This window comes from Pecten maximus, chromosome 15 (assembly GCF_902652985.1).
Source record: "Pecten maximus chromosome 15, xPecMax1.1, whole genome shotgun sequence".
Taxonomy (NCBI): Eukaryota; Metazoa; Mollusca; class Bivalvia; order Pectinida; family Pectinidae; genus Pecten; species Pecten maximus.
Window position 1 is genome coordinate 3,112,847 of NC_047029.1, and position 22,998 is coordinate 3,135,844.

General features: G+C 34.9%; 1 protein-coding gene across 1 annotated transcript in view; it reads right to left on the minus strand.

Moving 5' to 3' along the window:
- Positions 1–5,535, minus strand: part of LOC117344008 (secretin receptor-like) — a 98,732-nt gene extending 93,197 nt beyond the window's left edge. Inside the window, exon 1 of the mRNA XM_033906602.1 lies at positions 5,201–5,535. Within this exon, the coding sequence (XP_033762493.1) occupies positions 5,201–5,245 (45 nt within the window). The 5' untranslated portion in view covers positions 5,246–5,535. The remainder of the gene's footprint in view (positions 1–5,200) is intronic.
- Positions 5,536–22,998: the final 17,463 nt, after the last annotated feature.

The following is a 22,998-nucleotide window of genomic DNA, read 5'->3' on the forward strand; positions in this document are numbered from 1 at the left end:
GCACGGGCCTTTTATACAAAGTGTCCAAAAGTTATATATTATGCGTTTCTTTTTTCCCGCTTGTATACATATAGAGCCAAACACCAATGAAACAGCCACACGCCACCAACTGTATTGAATTGACCTATCACAGCACAAAACACAAAATATAAACTAAGTGTGCAGTGTAATATATCACAATTATATGAAACATTATTATATTATCCCATAATTGACCGTAGCAGGCCATCCTAGTCGTGACAATCGTTTTATTAGCGAGCTTGCACGATACCGAACATGATACATATCTACAGTAGGTCAACCTTCCATAGGTTTTTATGGGGAAATAAATGATGACTGATATGTGCTATTTTGTTATTTTGCTCGAAATAACGATAATTATCATCTCTTTGCTTCGCTAAACATCATCTTATCGCAACAGAACGAAATCAGGAAAGATGTTACACAACGAAACGGATAATGTTATTAAGCGATTCGAAATAACCCCCCCCCCCCCCCCCCCCCCCCCTCCCCCCTCCTTTCATCATCGTAAAAACACGGATTTAAAATACGATAATCTTGAATCGCTACTGCCATGGGACGAGATAACTATGAGAGTATTCGTTATTACACTCATGGAGAAAGCACGATAATCTAAATTAAGTCATTATTATGTAACCACCAGGACAAATATATAAACGAAAAAGAACTAAAAAAAAAGGAACGAAAATGCGTTCAATTTGTAAGGCTTTGAGGATGTACCATGTGATTGGTGATTATAACATCATTTTATCACGTGATCACTTTAGTTAGCGTTTGGTGTTGGTGTTCTTAAATACAAAAACACAAGAAAGCGCGATACGCTTAAATATAAAGATAAATTATCTATGTTGTAGCAAAAGATGTATGATCTCATCACTCGTATCGCTATTACTCACATTCGAACGTAATATACGGCATTCATTGTTTAAATGAACACCATCAACAAAATACTCCTACATTCAGTAAGCCACCTATTTTCAATACTGTTTTAAGTTACATTTCTTGAATTCAGCAAAGTATAATTGTAGCTAGTGTAGTCGAAGTGAAAGTAACTTGATTATGGTCAGTGTAGTCGAAGTGAAAGTAATTTGATTATGGTCACTTCGTCAGAAAACACTGATTCTTAAGTAGGTGTTTACGTATATCGCAATCACACACGGTCATCAGTCCAGCCAGACTGACCACTCCATCACGCTACTTCGAGATTCTGGAAGCGCGATCTCTGGAGCTTCATATAGCTAATGATGGATCGAGAGTGATTTCTTCTCATTTGATAAATTGAGCGATCCCTGTTCTAGATCGGCACTTTGATAGCAGACTACTTCCCCTGGTAGCCTACAGAGAAAGAGTTCTGGCAATAAGATAAATGTATCAACACACTTCAAAAATTACACCGAGCTTTTATATACAATTGTGCGAATGATGTCGACAAATGTGCTATTTGTTTTTCAGCGGAATGAGCCGAGCGCTAAAGCCATTGTTTGGTTTATTGAGAAGGAAGTGGTGTATACACACGTAGCCAAAACGAAGAACTGCATCGAATTGGAGTGTCTGACTCCCGCTCATGGCTGTTAATATGTTTACCTTCAGAATCTTTTTAAAGATGGACAACGTTCGTTTCCTAACTAGGTTTTCTGAGACTCTACACTGAAACACTGTCTTGATCACATGGGGGTATTTGTTATTACTGAGGAGGTTTTGTGTAACACGTTTGAATTAGTCGTGATTGATAATAGTAGTTAATGGAATACAATTGTAGCCCGTATACCACATGTAGTACATTGTACTTCGTCGTTTTGAACGCCATATTTCATTCATTGTTATTTTTATATTGTTTTCCCTAAACTATTACAAGTGTCATTTAATGATATGTTTCTATTAACTCTGTATTGTACGGGGGCTGGGAATGGACATCATATAAAATATTATTGAGTTCGAACGAAAAAATATTGCGTGGGAACGGAATACTATCGCGTTCGAACGAAATATTACTGCGTTCCCCACGCAATTATATATATTTCGTTCGAAAGCAATAATCTATTTTCAAATGATGTCCGTTTCCAGTCACCGTGGTATTTTCATTATAAAACCCTTACGAAACAAAATAGAAATTCATCATATCATAATTCTTACATAACTTCAATAACGCGCGTTATATAATTTGTCTGTTGTCCTGCTAGTATTATAGAACGATAACTTTCCAAATAAGGCAGTTTTATTCAATGTTAGTTTAATGGCACGTTGATGGTAATATACATTTAAATATGACAAGCAACGCGGTGTATATTGTTAGTTTCAAACTGCTGTTGGTTCAAATTGACCGATATGGACATAGTAGTGAATGTTTTGATTCAAAAATTACCATCAGTGTAAAAATAATAGTATAGACGTTATCTGCCGTAAAATAACGATCGCCATGGAATCCCCCCAAACAATCAGTTTTACGTTACGACTACAACGCTATCATATCGTGATTAAGAATTATATGAAATTTCTACGTCATGTCCTCGGGCATTTTTACGGACGGACAATAATATGTTGTGTATTGGTTTGTGAACGGTGTATCTTAATTAAGGTTTAAGTACGGTACTGACCAGTAGCATTTGAAAAGTAGTTTGTTAGTTCGTAAAAAGGATTGATATCCTCGATCCCGTAGATTGGCACAGGCCGAGATGCATTTTTTTTTAGTTTATGTCCTTATTTCTTAAGGACATATATATTATACATAAACGTCAGTAGTGTATATACCAATTCGCCGCGGGCTTTTGTCAGTAATAGAATTGATATTTATTGATGGTTTACCGATATTTAGGCCGTGACATTTAATACACTGCACCCTTCGGCAGTGACTGGAGAGTTAGACACCTGCTACCAAGGTCTTTGGTCACAACCATACACTGGTCAACTGATGTGGTGAGGGGTCAGAAAAGGACACCTGTGTTTATCGTCATTTGTGACGATAAGTTTTTACACCATATAGTCATCCAAACGTTAAGTCAATCATGTCAACCAGACATGTGTACGGCTCTTGCCTGGAATTTATCTTTATTGACTTTCCAAATGTGAAAGTACTACATATGTATATTTTTCATACCATAACAAATACAACATACATGTAACTGAGTAACATGTGACGTACATGTGATCATTACTGACAACAGGTGATAAATCAGGAATTAGCCATGACAGGTATACACACGCGTTCATCAATGACTTTCCACCTCCTCTCGTTAAAAATATCGCTTAAGATCATAATTATACACTATATATGAAGCGGTCCTATCCATGTCTTCTTTGCTTTTGTACAGTGTTGGTAACTACCGCAAATTGAGAGAAACATTATCCTTCTGACGTGGAACGTTATCTGAAGTGTTTGAACCAGCAGTAGTTATTAATGGTCGTACAAAACACTTAATTGAACAACACATCCATGCATGATTGAAGAAATAAACACAGCATATGCCTAATACTGAATTTAAAACTATATCTATTAGCTGTTTCGGCCTTAAAGCACTCGTCAAGGATTAAAAATGTGGAAGTCAAGAACGGACGAGAGTCATAATTGGCTTTAACATATTATAGAATAAAGAGCGTTTAATTAACGAAATGCACGTGCTAGATGAAACTCCACATTTAACACTAGGATGTACCCAACTAGCCTGCTTCATATTTCTCTTTACTGCTGCTAGCGTTAACCAACCCTTCTAATTACTTCCCTCCATAATGGAGCTACTCGAAGCTATCATAATTTGATCACCAATTTATGAATGTTTTATATGTGATACCTTCCGGGGAAAGGAGACGTTTATTATTACGCTAAAGAGACAAAAAGTAATAAAATGTCTTTTAAAGTAACACTTATTGCGCAATATAGCAATTATTTTACAATTCATGTTAAAGACACACCTCTCAGTCAAGAACATGGAAATTTAACGCACCTAGCAGGTCCAGATTGAAACTAAAAGCAGAATTTAGAGAAAAGTGCTTAGTGAAAAAAAAGCGAAAAGATATATCACGTTTGTTCAGGGATGCTTAATGATGATTTGAAAAGACACAATTTTACTTTGAATTAAGAACAAGAGAATTCTACAGATATTCGTTACTTTCATAATAAACAGGTATAAGTACAACATTTGTTTTGTCATTGTACCCAAAGTTGCACGTCCAATTCAGGACGCAACACTGAATCTACATATACGAGCTTAAGTAATATAAGCCTCTTTATCGTTGCGGTTGACAATTATAGAAAAGGCATGCTGAAGGTATTTTGTGCGGGTGTAGAACTTATAGAATATTTCTCCTCATTCTGAGAAATACCTGACCTTTGAAGCAATGACAATCAGGTGACTCCTTTCAGCTCTAAATTTCGTTTCATTAAAATGATTCATGGCACTATTATCACAAATCTTGTATTTCACTATAATGTAATCCAGAGATTGGCGATATATACAAATATATAAAAATAGCAAGGAGAACGAACTCTCTAAGCAAGAAAAACTCATTAAGTCTGAGTCTAAGTAAATGTATTTCTTCCAGCTGAAAATAAACCTCTGAACATCAACAGGTCTTAGAGATTATATCGTATTCCACTTGATAAAGCGTTGGTGTGCAGGTTACTGCTACGTTGATTAGGTCTAGTTCAATAAGGATATCTTGTAACTATGAAAATAGCCCCGTGTAAATTGTACATACATTCTAGAAGATGATTTGAAGATGCTCATCGTTTTTATAAGAGATGTAGTGTATTACACTGAATTACACTGAATTGTTAGTTTAGTATTTATATGAATTCCAAACGCTATAATAATGTGAATTACAATTTTATTTATTAACCAGTAAAATAAAACAGCTGCAAACAAGGTTAAACGTCAACGCAAAACAGATCATACTAGAACAGTTACATCATTTGAATTTGTAAATGGAGATCGCAGAAATATTTGTATGTTATCAATAAATGTCTTCTTCGTGGTGGTGTGCGTAGCGATAATATCACACGGATATCTGCTTCATTCCTAAAGCATGTGTTTAATATCAGTTCCTACTAAACCTAGTAATTGGCAATTAAAACAAAGTTTGTAATATGAGGCAAAACTCTTCATACCAATCTGATATCCTATAGAACTCGTAGTGGGTGACTTCTGAAAGTGATCAAGTTATGAACATATTAAATATTACTTACAATTGTTGTCACGGTGTAGTTTCCCGTCATATTCTGATCCATCATGTTGTTAATTGTATTATGAAATTTTCAAAATAAATCCCAAAATGTTTAAGGTGATAAATGAACAGAATTCAACAAGTTCGCGTCATCCCTGGTACATCTTCAAGCTGACAGCTTAGAACTGGGCGTTCGTAATGCAGATAGGAGGCTGTTTCACATAGCCCGGGAGCTGATAGTGGCAAACATCCTTTTTCTCATTAAATATCAAATTGATAAGACTTCAGGTAACTTCAACTCAAACTTCTGATGGTAAATCACATGACCAGGGCTCCATAAGAGCGGGCTGTTCGCGAGCGAGTGAGTGGCGCGTGTGAAGATCACTGTGGGTAACCTTATACGCAGCAAATTAGCGCGAGCCGGATACACTAGACACGGACAGGGGCCTGTGAGAGTGTAGGATCTATCTGATTAATGTCGACGGGAAAACGGTAGCGGCGAGGGAATTTATTATAATAAAACTTTGTGTTACATCATCAATACTTATTAGGCATTAATTAGATAGCGTGTGTCTTTTTCTATAACAATACTTATTAGACATTATTTAGGTAGTGTGTGTCTTTTTCTATAACAAAACTTATTACACATTATTTAGGAAGCGTGTCTTTTTCTATAACAATACTTATGAGACATTATTTAGGAGGCGTGTGTCTTTTTCTATAACAATACTTATTAGACATTATTTAAGTAGTGTGTCTTTTTCTATAACAATACTGATTATACATTATTTAAGTAGTGTGTCTTTTTCTATAACAATACTGATTAGACATTATTTAAGTAGTGTCTTTTTCTATAACAATACTGATTAGACATTATTTAAGTAGCGTGTGTCTTTTTCTATAACAATACTTATTATACATTATTTAAGTAGCGTGTGTCTTTTTCTATAACAATACTTATTATACATTATTTAAGTAGCGTGTGTCTTTTTCTATAACAATACTTATTGGGCATTATTTAGGTAGTGTGTGTCTTTTTCTATAACAAAACTTATTACACATTATTTAGGTAGTGTGTGTCTTTTTCTATAACAAAACTTATTACACATTATTCAGGCAGTGTGTGTCTTTTTCTATAACAATACTTATTAGGCATTATTAAGGAAGCGTGTCTCTTGTCTATAACAATACTTATTAGGCATTATTTAGGAACCGTGTGTCTTTTTCTATAACAATATAAGAAAAAAAAGCAATTAACTGATTAACTTGCATATAAACAGAAACTAACGACATAATAATAAAATCATTATTCTAGCTCAAAATCAATAAAAGGGGGACAAACTATCAACAGAATATATATATGTACGGACACTCTTGAACAAGTACACCATCACTATCCAAACCCTGAAAGTTATTTATACAACAATGAGCATCTTGACGACCAGTGTAACGAACTTTTTATATCAATACGTATCTCAATGACCAGTGTAACGAACTTTTTATATCAATACGTATCTTGATGACCAGTGTAACGAACTTATTATATCAATACGTATCTTGATGAACCGTGGTACGAACTTATTATATCAATCTGGACGACAGATGTAACAACATGTATCTGGACGACAGATGTAACAATACGTATCTGGACGACAGATGTAACAATATGTATCTGGACGACAGATGTAACAATATGTACCTGGACGACAGATGTAACAATATGTACCTGGACGGCTGATGTAACAATATGTATCTGGACGTTAGATGTAACACTATGTATCTGGACGACAGATGTAACAATACGTATCTGGACGACTGATGTAACAATACGTATCTGGACGACAGATGTAACAATACGTATCTGGACGACAGATTAACAATACGTATCTTGACGACAGATGTAACAATATGTATCTGGACGACAGATGTAACACTATGTATGTGGACGACAGATGTAACAATACGTATCTGGACGACAGATTAACAATATGTATCTTGACGACAGATGTAACAATACGTATCTGGACGACATATGTAACAATATGTATCTTGACGACAGATGTAACAATACGTATCTGGACGACAGATGTAACAATAGGTATCTGGACGACAGATGTAACAATTTTTTATTGTAATACTAACTAAATTACTCATGTGGTATTATTTTTTGTATAATAGCAATATATAATCAAGTCTGAAAATATGTGGGAAACATTTCTTTTTGCCTAAATCTTAATCCCATCACCTGCTAACATCAGAAAGATTTCGTTGGTCGTTATATTGATTTCAATTGGTCAGTAAAGCCGTCAAATATTTTTTTCTAAGGAAAAGTTTGTTTAAAGTACTATCACGAAAACTATTTATTGTTTGCATTATGGAGAAATAGAAGCGAACAAAGTAATACGACTGTTTCAAATGTTTTAACGATAACATGAACAAGGACTAGAGTATACGTATCTCAATAATACTTTGTTTACAAAGGCGCTAATATCTTTTGTCTCTCTTGTACAATCCTTTGAGATTACAGGTGGTAGACATTGTTGGTGGATTTTTCAGTCCCCGAGATTTATCTTAACCTGCTTGACCTGTTTTAATTCATTGGAATAGTGACAAATTTCAGAATGTACACATGCACTTATTGTTTTTGTTTCTAATACAATATTTAAAATGACAAAATTGAATTATGGTTCTCCTCCCCATTCAATTAAGATTTTAGTAGTTTTTCTATGACGAGTTTTTGGTTGCCTTCTTTGATTAATATTTTAGGCCTGCCCGACCACGCGGATTTTCCCCGGGAACTCCTGTTTCCTCCCACAGTAAGACCTCTCAGGAGCTTCCATCCGGGCCAACAAGTGTGATTAATATAAGTTGATATACTAGTAACTTGTTTCACAATTGGTGTAAAATAAATAAAAGTTTCCTTTCCTTTAGGCCCTTACTGTTACTGACGGATCCTACAAGGACAAAACTATGGTGCTGCCTAAACCATTTCGCCACTACTGTCTCTAACTTTCAATTCGTTTAGAAATGTGCTAATATCTTGAAAGTCTTTTGTACAAACATTTCACGAAATGATCGGGTATTCCGGAAACATAAACGCACGACCAGTTTTTAGGTCGTTCGGATTGCTTAAGATCTAATTACCTATCGAAATAAAACAAAGCTGTGTCAAGATATAATCAATGCCTCAACGCCTACACACAAAGTGCAAAACGAGGACAGATAATCGATAGGTCGAGGAAACAACGGAACAACCAGGAACTCATCTTCATGGAATCATATAGGGATGACAGGGATCAAAGATAATGCTTACAAATACAAGTAAGATAAGGCTATACCCTAATGTTGTTGTTTTAAGTTGAAAATGTATAATGTATGTAAACAAATAAGTATCAATCGTATCCATATCTCATATTAAAAAAAAAAAAAAAAAACATTGTCCTGCAAAGCATTTTGGAAAAGAAGCATTTTCAAATTCACACCTTCACATTAACAGTGAGCACTATCTGATACACTCGTTAGCGAGATGATTACAATTCACATATTTCTTTGATGTGGTATTTTAGGCTGAACAGATGAAGGTTGATATGCATATGTTTCAAAGAAGGTATATAACGATTTGACTGATTATATGTGACCTGTTTACAGTTAACATACCTAGGATTTTACTGATTATATGTGACCTGTTTACAGTTTAATAAGGATTTAACTAATTAGATGTGACCTTTTTACAGTTAACTACAGGTGTTAGGTGTTACACAAACCACGTGATACAAGGTGCGTCAACAGAACATGTAATGTATTGTCTACAACAAAACCTTATGCACTTTTTGTATAATGTAGTGCATTGGATGAGCAACAAAACTGGATTCTCGTTTGACGGCGGGAAATGATACAATGTACCAACATAGCTGGTAAGATGTTTCTTTTCAAGCTTTTCAAAGGTAAGCCCTTCAACAATCTTACACATCTGTCTTTTTTACGATTTATTTTCAAGAAGTGGTTTAAATTGAATTCACGTTGAATTGCCTCTAATTAAGGTTTATTGTTTGTCATTCCCGATGGGTTTACAGAGAGTTCACAGACGTGTAAAAATCTCGGAACAAATGTTCAAGCGTGTTTGGCTGAAACGTGAGAAGCATTCTCTTTTTTTTATTTCCACAGTTGATGTTTTTGCATTTCAATGCTGCTTGGAAGAATTTCGAATATTTTCTTGTAAGAAAAGAAAACGATAATTTATGTCCTTAGAATGTTTAAGTAAATACTACATTTGTAATTGTTAGCGACAGCTAATAACTAACGAAAATCATAATCAAATCAAGACATGTAATCCATGTGAGCTACTTGTCTGTAATGTGTGATTATATGCATGATATTTAGCCATTAAGTCATCTTTAAGGTCGCTATGTTGTAATCAAACATGGTGACCATAGATAGAATCACGCACGTAATGTTATCACCGCTAGTCAAGCTGATAAATCAACACGTCTGCAAACAGATAGCACCACGAGATGATAGCTTGATAAACATGGCAAAGCTTTAAGGTCTAATGCCGGGCTTGTATTTTCATTAAAAAAAAACAATCTGTCTTTTGTTTGTTTGTTTGTTTATTTTATCTTAATGTGAACTTAGCATTTACTGGGTAGTTGATTTAGTTAATTGAAAAAAGCCACATTACCGACGTCACATGCATTGTTATGACGTCACGTGCATTGATATTAGTTTATGTTTACAGACATTGTTTGTCGGTAGGTAAAATATGTATACACAGAGATTTAATGGATTCGTTTTTCATTTTCATTGTGTCTATGAGCCGCAGTAGCTACCTACATATCGTGTGGTGCGCGGTAGTTTCTGAGATTCATAGCCGCCATGAAAATTTAGAAAAAAATCCATTCAGTTCATATCTTTACTTAAGGGTGATTTGAGAAAACCCATAAGGAACAGAGAATTTTAAAAATTGCTGAACTTTTGCTAACTATATACAAAAAGACGCTAAATTAATTGAACAGCCGTTGAACACGCCAATGCACCATCGTTTGCATTTTCTTTCAACTCCGCGAATTCCACTCGATTTTTGTTTTGTTTTTTGTTTTGACATCAGATAACATCGAGTACAATCATTCTTGTTAAATAGAATTATTCTTATAAATAGACAGCAAAGAAAACACAGTTTACGAAAATGTAACGGGGACTATTTTTTCAGGCGTATAATGTCTAATTGTTGCAATGCGTGGAAAAATCAGCTGGTGAAACGATGTTTTCTTACTGTATTCATAGTGTTTCCATAGTGAAATGTTAGTTGTTTTCACTTGGTATGTTCACATAAAGAATCAACACACACAATGTAGATATACACTTATATATTTTACACGATGGATTATACAGGCGTTTTCAGGAGCCGATCGACAAAGTCCTTCTGTAAACATGTATATAGGTATATCAGAACAATGGAACTTCATTAACTCGAACTCAACTGGACAACAAGATCCAATCGAGTTATCCGAGTGTTCGAAAATGACCGGGACTGGGAAATTACCTCGAGTAAGGGGGTTATTCGTGTTTTCTGCGTTTGATTTAACGAAGTTCCACTGTATATTAGGGATGTATATGAACTGATCTTATAGGAGGTCTGCAGTTGTCACCTTATGCATACTGGCTTGTCTTAACAGCCATTCGCCTAATCTGATGCAAACATTGCCGGAGTAATATATATTGTAAAATGGTTAGGTAAATTTGTGATGTGGTCGTTAACCGACTTATTTGGCTGCATTTAGTCCAATAAACATTGCAGACGCACCCTTAGATGCAATCCCACAACCCTTTCTTTGCAGTCATAAACAAACGTCTGAAGAAGATATTGCAAACAGATCACGTTGCCATGTTAGGTCCAGGTTTCCCCGAACTGGAGATCTAGATTAAGTAGGTGACTCGTGCAATGATAAGATTGCATTCTATACGGTTGGGTGCGTCGTTTTTGGGCTATAATTTGCCTACAAACAATCGCTTTCGGTCACTTGGCATTAAACACCGTGTTGTAAATACCAAAACCAGACACAAGGAGATATCAACGTCTGAAGACTAATCTACTGGAAGATCGAGACGGGAATACATTTTACACGAGTGAAATGGTGTGAGAGGTCAGTAAAGAAAGCGTCATTAGTTCGTATGAAATAAGATCAGAGTAGAAATGACATATAATCAGTTATTTGGTGAAAACTCTTGGATCAATGACACCTTCTTTTAGGTTTAGGCAACTTTTTCTCGCGGTGATAGACTGAATTAGGTCATATTCATTGTTTCCTAAGTACCAGAAATATTTCCAATGAAAGCTCTCACGAAACTTCCTGACAATGGATTTGCAACGTGTTGTCCATCCTTGGGATTTCTTGTATCTTCTGCCTTAGGCATTTTCAATCTTTCATATCCATTCACTTATATGCGTTTTAAACCTGTGTGCTGTTTTTCGAACTAAAACACCCCTGCTGAACTAAAACACATTTGCACTCAAATGTGTATCCGCTGAGCCAATCTCGCAAGAGGTGGATATATCTTGTTACCGGAAACTCCGTCAGTTCCCAAGCGACACGAGAGATGGGTAGATTTTGTTAACAATCTCGATATCATTTGCCAAGCGAGGCACGCAATGGACGGAACTTGTTACCGAATGTATCTTCAATGTGCAGTTCCTCAATATTTGGCACTGTCACCTTTTTCTGTAACAGATGAAGATGATCCGTTGTCGTTTGGAAATAACACTAGGAATGAAGAAGGGTACAAAGTTACAAAATCACCCATCGGACACGAAACCAGAATATAATCAACGGCCACTTTTTTGACAAGTCGAGCCCCTGTTCATGTAGTTATTATTAAATCTTAAAATGAAAATTAATGTAGGCCCATAGCCTGCATATTTTACTTTACATGTATTTGATTTCATAGTCGTCTGAATGACAGAACACAGCTATAAAGTCCGTGTTTTACAGACAAAAAAATACAACTCCAGTTTATATCGGTATAATAAAACAGTTTAAGTATAAGGGTTGAGGGATATATAGCAAGTTTCTGTTTCCCTCGACCATACCCAGTCCTCGGCTTCCTCTCCAGAAATAGACATGGCCTCGTGAAACCAAAAGCTTGCTATATCTCTCAACCCCATACATTTACTGTATGATATCTGTTTGACCGAATCAGAGTAATATCATCTTACAATGCATTCCTCAACCCTATCAGACAGCATGCTGATAAATGTCAGTTAAGAGTGCATTTATAAATATTAAATTTCACGCGCGGTTTATTGAACTTGGTAACAATATTCGCGGTAGATAGTTGTAGTTGATAATTGAACAATTTGACTGACATAGATTTTTTTGTATTTATTTTATTTTTCAAGTTTTTCAGCAAAGTCTAATATAAAAATATAACACATACACTCACACATGAAATCATTATTACATCACATGTATGATATCATCATCATCATCATCATCATCATCATCATCATCCACACTTGATATATCACTATTTTCATGATATACATTCAGATACATGCACTAATTGATAATCTCACGTAAACGTAATATTTTAATTAATGAATAGATTCTCATGTGTTGTGCCATTTTGTTCATAGTTAATCTAACTTCTGGCGAAAAAACTCGTTAAGTGAACAAATGCTTTTTAGAATGATTATATTGGAGACAGCTGAATTGTATTACATTTACATGCATCTCCATTTTAAGCTGTTGATTGATCATGGTAAAAAAGTAATACAACTCATTTAACTTGATAATGCGCAAAGCCTTGTCTAACATAAATACGTCAATGTAATTACATCAAAATATTTCTAATCAGATTTTAAATTCTTTTCAAGTAACCTTTGGAAATTCACTGATCGGTACCGGGTATTTCTATATTGAAAAGATGGTTCAAATTTCGACTAATGTGAAAAGAACAATAAAAGAACAAAAGAACAATAACTTTAACATTATAAATGGGCATTGGGTCCTGATCCGTATATTAATTCTATAGATCACAACCCTTTACCTAAACTTTGTTCTTAGTTAAAGTGATAGAACTTATAGCTACACGTGTATTTTCTGCGGAAAGTAAAGCACATTCCGTAAGGCATATAGTGAACACAAATATATCTGGGCGATTCGGATGTACACAAGTTTCAGAAAAAAAATCTATGAAGCCGAGAGAAATTTCGTCCAAATAAAAGAGACATGACATGAGATTGGGCTTTCTGGAAATTAAGTTAGGTACTGTTAAGATACACATATATTAGAAGATGTGTTAAATTGATTGGCTCTCTGGATATTAATTTAGGTACTGTTAAGATACACATAAATCAGAAAATGTGTTGCATTGGTGGGCTTTCTGGATATTAAGTTAGGTTCTGTTAAGATACACATGCATCAGAAAATGTTTTACATTGGTGTTTCAATGCTTCATTGATTTGTCATATAAAAGAGACATGTCAACTGTCCTAAATAGTAAACGATATTGTTGTTATTTATGTATCGTTTAGAACGTTAACGTCATTTGGACGGACTGCTCGTCCCTAGAAACCTAATTCCTATCTCTATAGTATTACTCTGTACTACTTAATAGCTTTATAGCCTAATAGTCGTATAAAAGGTTAATAAACTAACGTCTTCAGTACGGGCAGTCTCTATATATGTCATTGATTTGGTACTTACTTAGAACCAGTAATCCAATCCTCTTAGAGGGATTACCGAAAATGTAATGAGCACGTTCAGACTTTTAAGCTACGGTCAGGGTAATGCATGTACATGTCTTTGTCATTACAGTCTCTCGAAAGACATGCAGACGTCTTCAGTACGGGCAATCTTTATATTTGTCATAAATTTCCTACAAATTGTACTTACTTCGAACCCGCAATCTGACCCTCTCTAATGGACTACAGAACGTGCAATGGACACTCAAACCACAGCGTGACCGTTAAGCTATGGTCAGGATAATGCACGTGTATGTCTTTGTCATAACAGTCTCCCGAAAAACATGCAAAAACTCCAAGGACCAATATAAAGGCAATGTGGACATTTGGACGAAAATAAAGCGTCTTGGTCATCATATAACGGTTTGTTATCTAAGCAGACAAAAGCTTGGTTTTTATAAACAAACCATAGTATCTATGGACAATGCAATGCACATGCAATAACACAGATACCTCTTTGTTCTCATTTTACCTCTTAACGGTAGTGTTTCGTTCAGTTATATTTAGAAACATACATGTATATCTGACTAAATGTACAGTTTATATAACTAACATCTTATTTCTGTAATGTTTATTTAACTGATGTCGCAATTTTGTTTTCTGTGAACTTCTTTATAGAAATGAAAGTTTCCCAATTCCTATGCTGACAATTTTAAAATTTAAAACGTAGTTTTGTGTATAGCGTTTTATGTTTGGTATAGAGCCAATATTTCGATGGCGCGTGCACTTCTTTGGGTGATTATATTTTGACTAAACACATGTTTTGTGATAGTTGTAAACACAGGTAGTGGTAAAAGGGAGCCCGTAACCCAGCGTCTGTAGCAGTGATGCGATGTTGTCCAGTAATAAATATTTACTACTAGACATGTGTTTGTCATTGTTAATATACTAAGGATGTTCCAGACATAACATAGCACCACCTCCTGATCCTGATCTTGGAATCCAACCGATTTAATGATCACCGTTAACGCTACAAGTATGCCAGCAAAGGTGTTATTGATATCAAAATCAATATTTACATGAGTGTAACCAAGAGAAAATATTCAAAATTGAAATACGTACACTTACTGTATTACAGAATATTCAAAATCATTATAGATTACCGACGATTATTTCTGTATCAGTAAGTTCACTCTACTCTATGCAAATAAAATTAGATTAATTAGTTTATTGACTTTGCGTTTTACATCTCATCAGTACATATAACATACAATACAATACATTGGTGGTCACTGCAAGATAGTGTAGTACCAATATCTGTAGAGAATAGAGAAATCTGTTAACACATTTAGACATTATATTATGATGTTCCTTAATTGTGTTACGATTTAAATCAATGTTACCGTATCTATCAATAATTATCTACTTCACTACCTGGTAATGGGTATTAAAAACCTTACAACAATGACCAAATAATTTAATCTTGCTTATACCAAGGATTTCATTGGCTTAAAAAATATGATATCAGCCCATAAAACTCGCCGTTTGTAACGTCCCTTTAAATGACTGAAACAGTGGTGTAATAATTTTAGAGAGAAAAAGTTAATCATTAAAAGTAGATTTCAGATTTCTACATGGGTTATGCAAAGTAAATTAAATTATAAGGATTTGCATGAATATATACATTTTATATTATTGAGATATAACACCCACACACAAAAGTGTACTATCATCACGGACCGTGAAGTGGTTCATTTAGAGTTGGCTGCAATTTTTTTGTTATCTCTTAATACCATCAAACTATATGCAATGAAACGAATCCCTATATAACTTCACTCTTGAGCTAAACGAAACATGATGTAAGCAGAAACGAACCATACAAGGTCACCTAAATATGAGACAGGGGATAATTCTGACCACTCAAACCACACAGTGAACTGTTTGCAGACCAAGTCCATTAATTGGGCCACGGTGGCCGAGTGGTTAAGGTGTTTCGACACTTTATCACTAGCCCTCCATCTCGCGAGTCGCGAGGGTCGCAAGTTCGAAACCCATGTGGGACAGTTGCCAGGTACTGACCGTAGGCCGGTGTTTTTTCTTCGGGTACTCCGGCTTTCCTCCACCTCAAAACCTGTCACGTCCTTAAATGGCTCTTGGTAATAGGACGTTAAACAAGAAATAATAAAAAACAAAACAAAAAAACAACAGATCATGAAAATATCTCATCAGAAATATGCACAGTCTAAATTTAATTTTAGACCATGTACAATTGTTGAATTATTACTGAAAAAAGGTAATTCTAAGCAGCATTTTAAAGGAATGTTTTCGCACCATGTGCGTTAGATTCAATTTACGAAAATAGAATATAAATCAGGTGTGAACGAGAGAAAAAATGAAATTTACTCAATTCCTTTTCATTTAATAAATACCACTACTGGCTGCAGCTTGCATTTGCGGACATCGATCAAAACCGAGTGTTCAAATAAAAAGGAGGCTATTTCAGATAACATATTGATCTTAAGTAATCTCCTTGGTAGCATTTAAAATTGAAATAAATCCGGCTTTCTAACACCGCTTTTAGACGTTGGTGCTGTATTGGTAAAGGGACGGTTAGACAGTGACATCTGAGTATTCAATCAGAATAAAAATCATAATCCTGAAGCCCTGTGAACTTATACGATGAATATAACAGTAAATCCTCATGTTTACCTAATACATATGTACGTCACATTTAACTACGTTCCTGACGAACTCATACATCATCCGTTATAGGCATATACAAACTGGAAGTCGAAATCGTTGATGTTAATAGTCATAGGATTATAGAAAGGATGCACAAAAACTAGTACCTTTCAATACAAATTGAAATTGAAAATAAAGGATGAGAACCGCTGGATTAAGGTATGCATCAAAATCGAGTTCCGTCAGGGCAACGTCTGATTTTCTTGGAATGAGCCATGATCACTTCCGGTTTAATGAATCCGTTGCCATGGCAATACGACATTGGCAGTTCTGCCCTGCCCATTGTGTACCTTCGTGATTGATTATCTAATCTGATACCACGGTAGGAACATTGTACGTGGGAAATCGATGGAAATTTAATGGACCTTATTGGCACCGTTTTTCCAGTATTATTACAGCATTATGTGCCATTCTGTGAGGCCATGCGATTGCGTCATCGTCAATTACAGCCGGAGAAAGCAGACACATCCGGCATTGACACGACAAACAAGTCTATACATTCATGATACTTTCTGATTTACTTGTCAATAGAAATGATAGAAAACAACTACCGAAGATAGGACATGTCTCTGAAATGAGAATCTCAGCAAGCTTAATTTAATAGTGTATGTAATGCTAGCACAAGCACGAAATCTATCATAAAGTTAGTCGCAGCCAAGATGTTCGAAAACACACCCATCATCTCATATAAACACTTGGATTTAGAGCCTATCGATCACTTCTCTATAAAAGTCAAGATAACTTACGAAATGCCTATTACGATGTCTATCCTGGTTCAAAATAGGAATCTACAGACACTTGTTCTGGAAATTTCACCACATCTGCTTGTAATGTAATGTGACATTTAGATTGGTAGCAATACTTTAATGGAAATAACTGAGCCCTGGTGTTTGTTATGATATTTAGTCCAGGAAGACCCATGTACATGTATCTATAAACATTAATATAAATGTACATCTAATATATACGACAAATGTTTGAAAGGGTGGTAACTGACAACGCAAATCAGTTTCACCGGGTTTTTGCTGGCAGAAAAAATTGAATACAAAATGTTAATTTAGAAATACATGCATTGCTTTCCGATTAATGAATATAAAACTGCATGCAAGTTTTGGAATAAAAAAGAAAACTGCCCTTAACAAATGCCATAAAATTCTAGATAGCATTGCTTGATAAACACTGAATATACATATATGTGTCCGGGTGATGCTGCATATAACAGGGTTTCAAAATGTTTAAAAACATCAATCCGTCAGAATTGGCCTTCGTTATATTTTTGATAAATTGATCATCTTTGTTTTAATAAATCTATCATGTCTACATCTACATAGTTTTTAACTTCTGATTTCCCGATTTACACAGACAACATGATATCAATCATCATTTCTTATAGTCATTTGTAATTTAGTATTACTATTACTGGAAAAGAAAGGGATTTTTCGTCGAGAGTCATTTATAATGATGATAAAACACATGTGAAAACCAATTTAATTGTGTTTATTTTTGTTTTGCTGCAAACGCATTAATCTCTGCACCTGGAAATAATTTTGAAGTTTCTATAATTGATTTTTAGCAATACATCATTAAGTTTAAATCGTACACACTAACTTTACGGGTTGCTTGGGTGCATTTTCACATGTGATTGCATCCTTGATATTTAAATGGGGACATACCTATGTTTCTGGGGAAAGTTTGCAGAAAAAAATATATATTTTATTAAATATTTTGCAAGTCTGTGATAAGGGAAGGTCTCATCATACTCGCCGAACCCGTTTGGGAACACTACTCAGGCATTAACATACAATTAGGTAGCAGCTTAGACATATAATCACCTACACAATACGACAAAATCATCAAAGATTACGTACACCTGATACAAAATTCGTTCGAATATAACAAGGCCTCCATTGTTTAAGGATTATTTAAGGAATAATTTGTCGTATCGCACTAAAATATATTTTATCTCCTACTTGTGCATTACCTATAATTGTATGGGAAATGAAAACAAGTAGAGATCACGAACATGTATAGTCCTAGTTCTGACTCAAAATTAGTAAAACGAGTACAAGATATGAACAATATATACTGTAGGTTAACATCAGTGTTTTAAATGGGAACAAATACATGTACCATGTAACTGTTTTCTTTTTCATTTTGTTCACAGCATTATGACGTCTTTGGGAAACTTCTTTCTATGCACTTTTAACATTTTTGTAATCGAATGCTGTCCGAGGGAGTAATGTTCATTTCCGTTTGACACAGCTGTCGATTCCCATGTACAATGGCCTTTATATCAACATGCATGTTTGGCGATGTAATCAAATCACAAAAACCAAATCCTCCTTAATACAAATATGTTGACATTCCACCTCAGGGAGTTTATCAGCGGCGTGATGATGACAACCCACCTGTATCTGGATAAAATATTGGCACATTTCCGCTGGTATGGTCATGTCTTAAATATCAAATCTAGTTTTATTCTAAGGCCGTTAACTTTTCTGACATTTCGCTTGCAAGATGCACACAGCCATAATTTTAATGCCGCAGCTCATGATTCACGCTGATCAGAAGGAAACATTGTAGTTTCAAACAAACCAATGCAACGTTGACAGATTATAGCTCCAGAATCATATGAACATATGAAGGCTCCAAAAGTAAAGATAGATGTCTCATGACGATCCTTTGGACCTATGCCGATTACTGATACAAATTATAAGTGAGATTTGATAGATCTTGGACTATGAGAAGTTTTTCATTTTGCTGATCTAATTTTACCAAAGGAAAATTTGTCTTAAAAAAGGGAAATCTATTAAAATATTCACAAGGAGTCGAATCCTATCTATGAATATTGCTGTCGATTGTTATTAAGATATGTCGGTATGGTATTGTTCATCGCTCGCTTAAGTCCCCAGAATATCATAATTACTATTGTGGTAGGACCAGACCACCTTATAGATACATAACATGTACAAATGTAATTGGGATGTGACAATGAAGGTAAGCGCGGAATGACAACACCTTGATTATAATAATTAATATTCCGACTTTTATTTAACGGAAACTATTATACTATATATTTGATACTTTAGCATAAGAATTTAACAGATTATTGTGCAGCATAAGGTTTAATTTTACATTATCATTTCATTATTAAACATTATCATTCCCACCTTTATCGAATTTGTAATTAAATATGCGGTATCATTTATTTGAAGATTGATGAAAATGACGTAGACTTAAGGTCAAAGCTTAAGTCAATAATGGTAGACTCGATGGTAGACTATCGTGTTTAATTAGAATATCAGGATTGGTTGCTGCTTTGTCGATCTAATAGAGCTTGGTTTAGTCAGTCATGAGACAGGTTCAATACACGCTTCTTCAGAGTATATTTAATTTGTCTCAACAAAAACCCATTTCGACATTCCTTGTCTGGAAAAAAAACCAAGAAGCAAACCGTAAATGAAATGTCTCTCTTGATAATTTCACTATATGATTCACACATCTGTTTTAATTAGCTTTGTATGTTGTAAGCTCAGTATTCCCCGAGTAAAAGTATGATAATCAGCTTCTTTTCAACTTCACTCTCCTAGCGTTTTCCAATCCTTCATTGTATAAAAACCCAAAGAAATGAGTCTTGGGAAAGGTTACCTATTTGGAGTATAAGTAGTATATCGAACACAAACAGTATTCATTCTACAACCCTTTCAACTCAAGTTATTTCAACTGATATCAATAACGTAATGTTGGTCCGAATGGACGCCTTGGGGGTTCGTTCATTACTTTAAATACGCCACAGTAGTCTATATCAATTGTGTTGCTTTGCATCATTTGTTTAGACTTGATTATGTCTTATTTGGTATAACACAGTTAACATTACGTAGAATTGTAGGTTTTTTCTTGAGATAGATTAATTCCGATACAGCATGTCCTGGAAACATTGTGATTATACACAGAGTTGACGTAATTGCCTATACAAGGTGGTATTTGTGTGGGTGGCTTCTTGTATGAAGCATTCGATGAATAAGTTTCGTAATGAAGACATTTTGTATTATAATATGTGATTGTCAGGGTCAACACGGCTACATAAAGTTAAAAATTAGATAAATGAGTTACATAGTTAGTAAAAGTCTGCCGTGGTGATTCTGTATTGCTATTTGTAACTTGTGGTTTTGATCAAAACAATAACTTGTTTACAAAGTTGGACAACCGTTGTATGATACGTAATAATGATGATCGATCATGATATATGAATTCATTTTCAGCGTTTCGTACCGCATTGGTAATTTCTGATTCTACAGCCAGCTGGCCTCAGAGTCACGAGCTCCGGTTCTATCTCCATACTGTTCTCTTTGATACTCAATGGCAAATACAATACATATGTTGGAATGGCACAGTGCCTCTAGGCTAGACGCTGTGATCGCCAGTCTTTAAACAACCTGGACACATCAGCTGGCATTAGCAGAGACATGGAGCATCAACCCTTAACCAGGAAGTGTTAACATTAACATGTTAGGTTAAGCTCATCAATGTCATTTCTATATGAACTATCCTAGACATGGCAGCAGCCTTGCTCTCTGTTTTCATTCAGACCATCAGTTTATTGGTACAACCCAAACATCAAAACATGTTTGGACAGGATTTAAGTACGGTTATCAATTTATTGGTAAAGTCGTGATCACTTTGTGTCAAAGGAAAATAAATCAGTTAAAAGTTTTGGAAGTTGAAGTAATACAGTGAGAGTTGAAATATGAGAGTCTAGGCTCATGTTGGTATCAGTATCAGTTATATGATAAATGGTGTAAATGCAATTTGCAATTGTTAAAATCGTAAGAGTTTGTATCATATAAAATATTGAGGCTCATTTGATAAATTCAATATTTTATTGACAATGATGTAAGTTGAGTCTTTACACAGCGACTTCAACAAATTACATGATACATGGACAATAAATGTGTCGGTGGATGCTGTGCCCACCATATCTAACTGACGACACAAATCAGTAATAAACTAAAATTACCCGTCGTTATTATGATGATAATAAGGTATAATGTGTCACAGATATGAAAATATGATCTTGTCCAATTTCCCCTCGACCAGACAACCGTAATGTGACGTCTGGACATTTTGATGTATACACACAGAGGATCATAGTCTTTTTAATCCTGGAGATGTCTATCTGTCTGATCTATCATACTAATTGGGATATCGATATTACCAGATCAAAAGCACCAACTTCTAATTCATTTATTCTACCTTTTTCACGTCAATATAATCAGGAGAAACAGAACTGGTTTTAAACATAAATAGAGGATCTGTCATGAGTTTCCCTTCATATTAGATTTATGATACGAGTTTTGAATTTTTTATTTTTGCGAGCCTCTGGCGAGCAAAAATAAAAAATTCTAAACGAGTATCATAAATCTAATATGAAGGGAAACGAATGACAGATTGTTTTTATCATATGACGTTTTCTTTCATCATTCCCCATCAAAAACCGATTTTCTCTTTTGCCTTGAATCGTCACATCTCAACCAAATCACCCGAACCTTCGAAGTAGGTCAATTATACCGACGAGAGAAGAAATAGTTCTAACACAACTGACTCTTGAAAAGGATTCATTTTATTAAATACACGTCTCAAAACAAAATTTCAGCATTTTTTCATTTAATCTATAATAGATAAATTGTCCTTGGTGTTTGAAACAATGAGGAAAATATTTTAGTTTGAAAGTTCATGAGCGACTGTTTTTGATGTGACGAAGCCGTGACGTCACTTGGCGCGATAATGGAGGCTTCGTTGTACAAATGTCTATTCGCTGTCGCTGTCGTACAGAACCATTGTACGGCGCCTTTTCACTGCTTTGTGTTTATCCTCGTCCTCGCGGGAGTTTATGGAGATGTGAAATGTTCCACCGTGAATATTCCCACTGAACATTGTGTTCAGACTGCCGTGAAAAGCGGCTTTGGATGCCGATTTGTTGGCAGTGTTGTTTGTTTTGACATTACACGTGTTTGTCGACGACAGTGTCAGCATGTTATTCTGAGTAACCGTTGAAGGCAAGTTGTAACAAACTACATTGCCGTTTTTCACGAGGATTTTATTAAATAATGTTTTTATTTGTTTATTTGAAAAGAATCTAGACTAGATATGTCTCATCGGACAACGCAACCGCAATTTTCTAACGGAGTTGAAATATGTTACTAGGGGTCATAAAATAGATGTTTGCCAGGCCTAATTTAACATCTTATAGTATAAATATAATTAAAAAACTTAAGATGTTTACATCTTGGATTTTATCTTTGATTGTACAATATCTTATGTTAATAGACCAATTTGTCGTTCAGTTGATTTTTTTTCAAAGTTTACAAGCACTAGTCGCCATTTTTACGAGTCGTAGT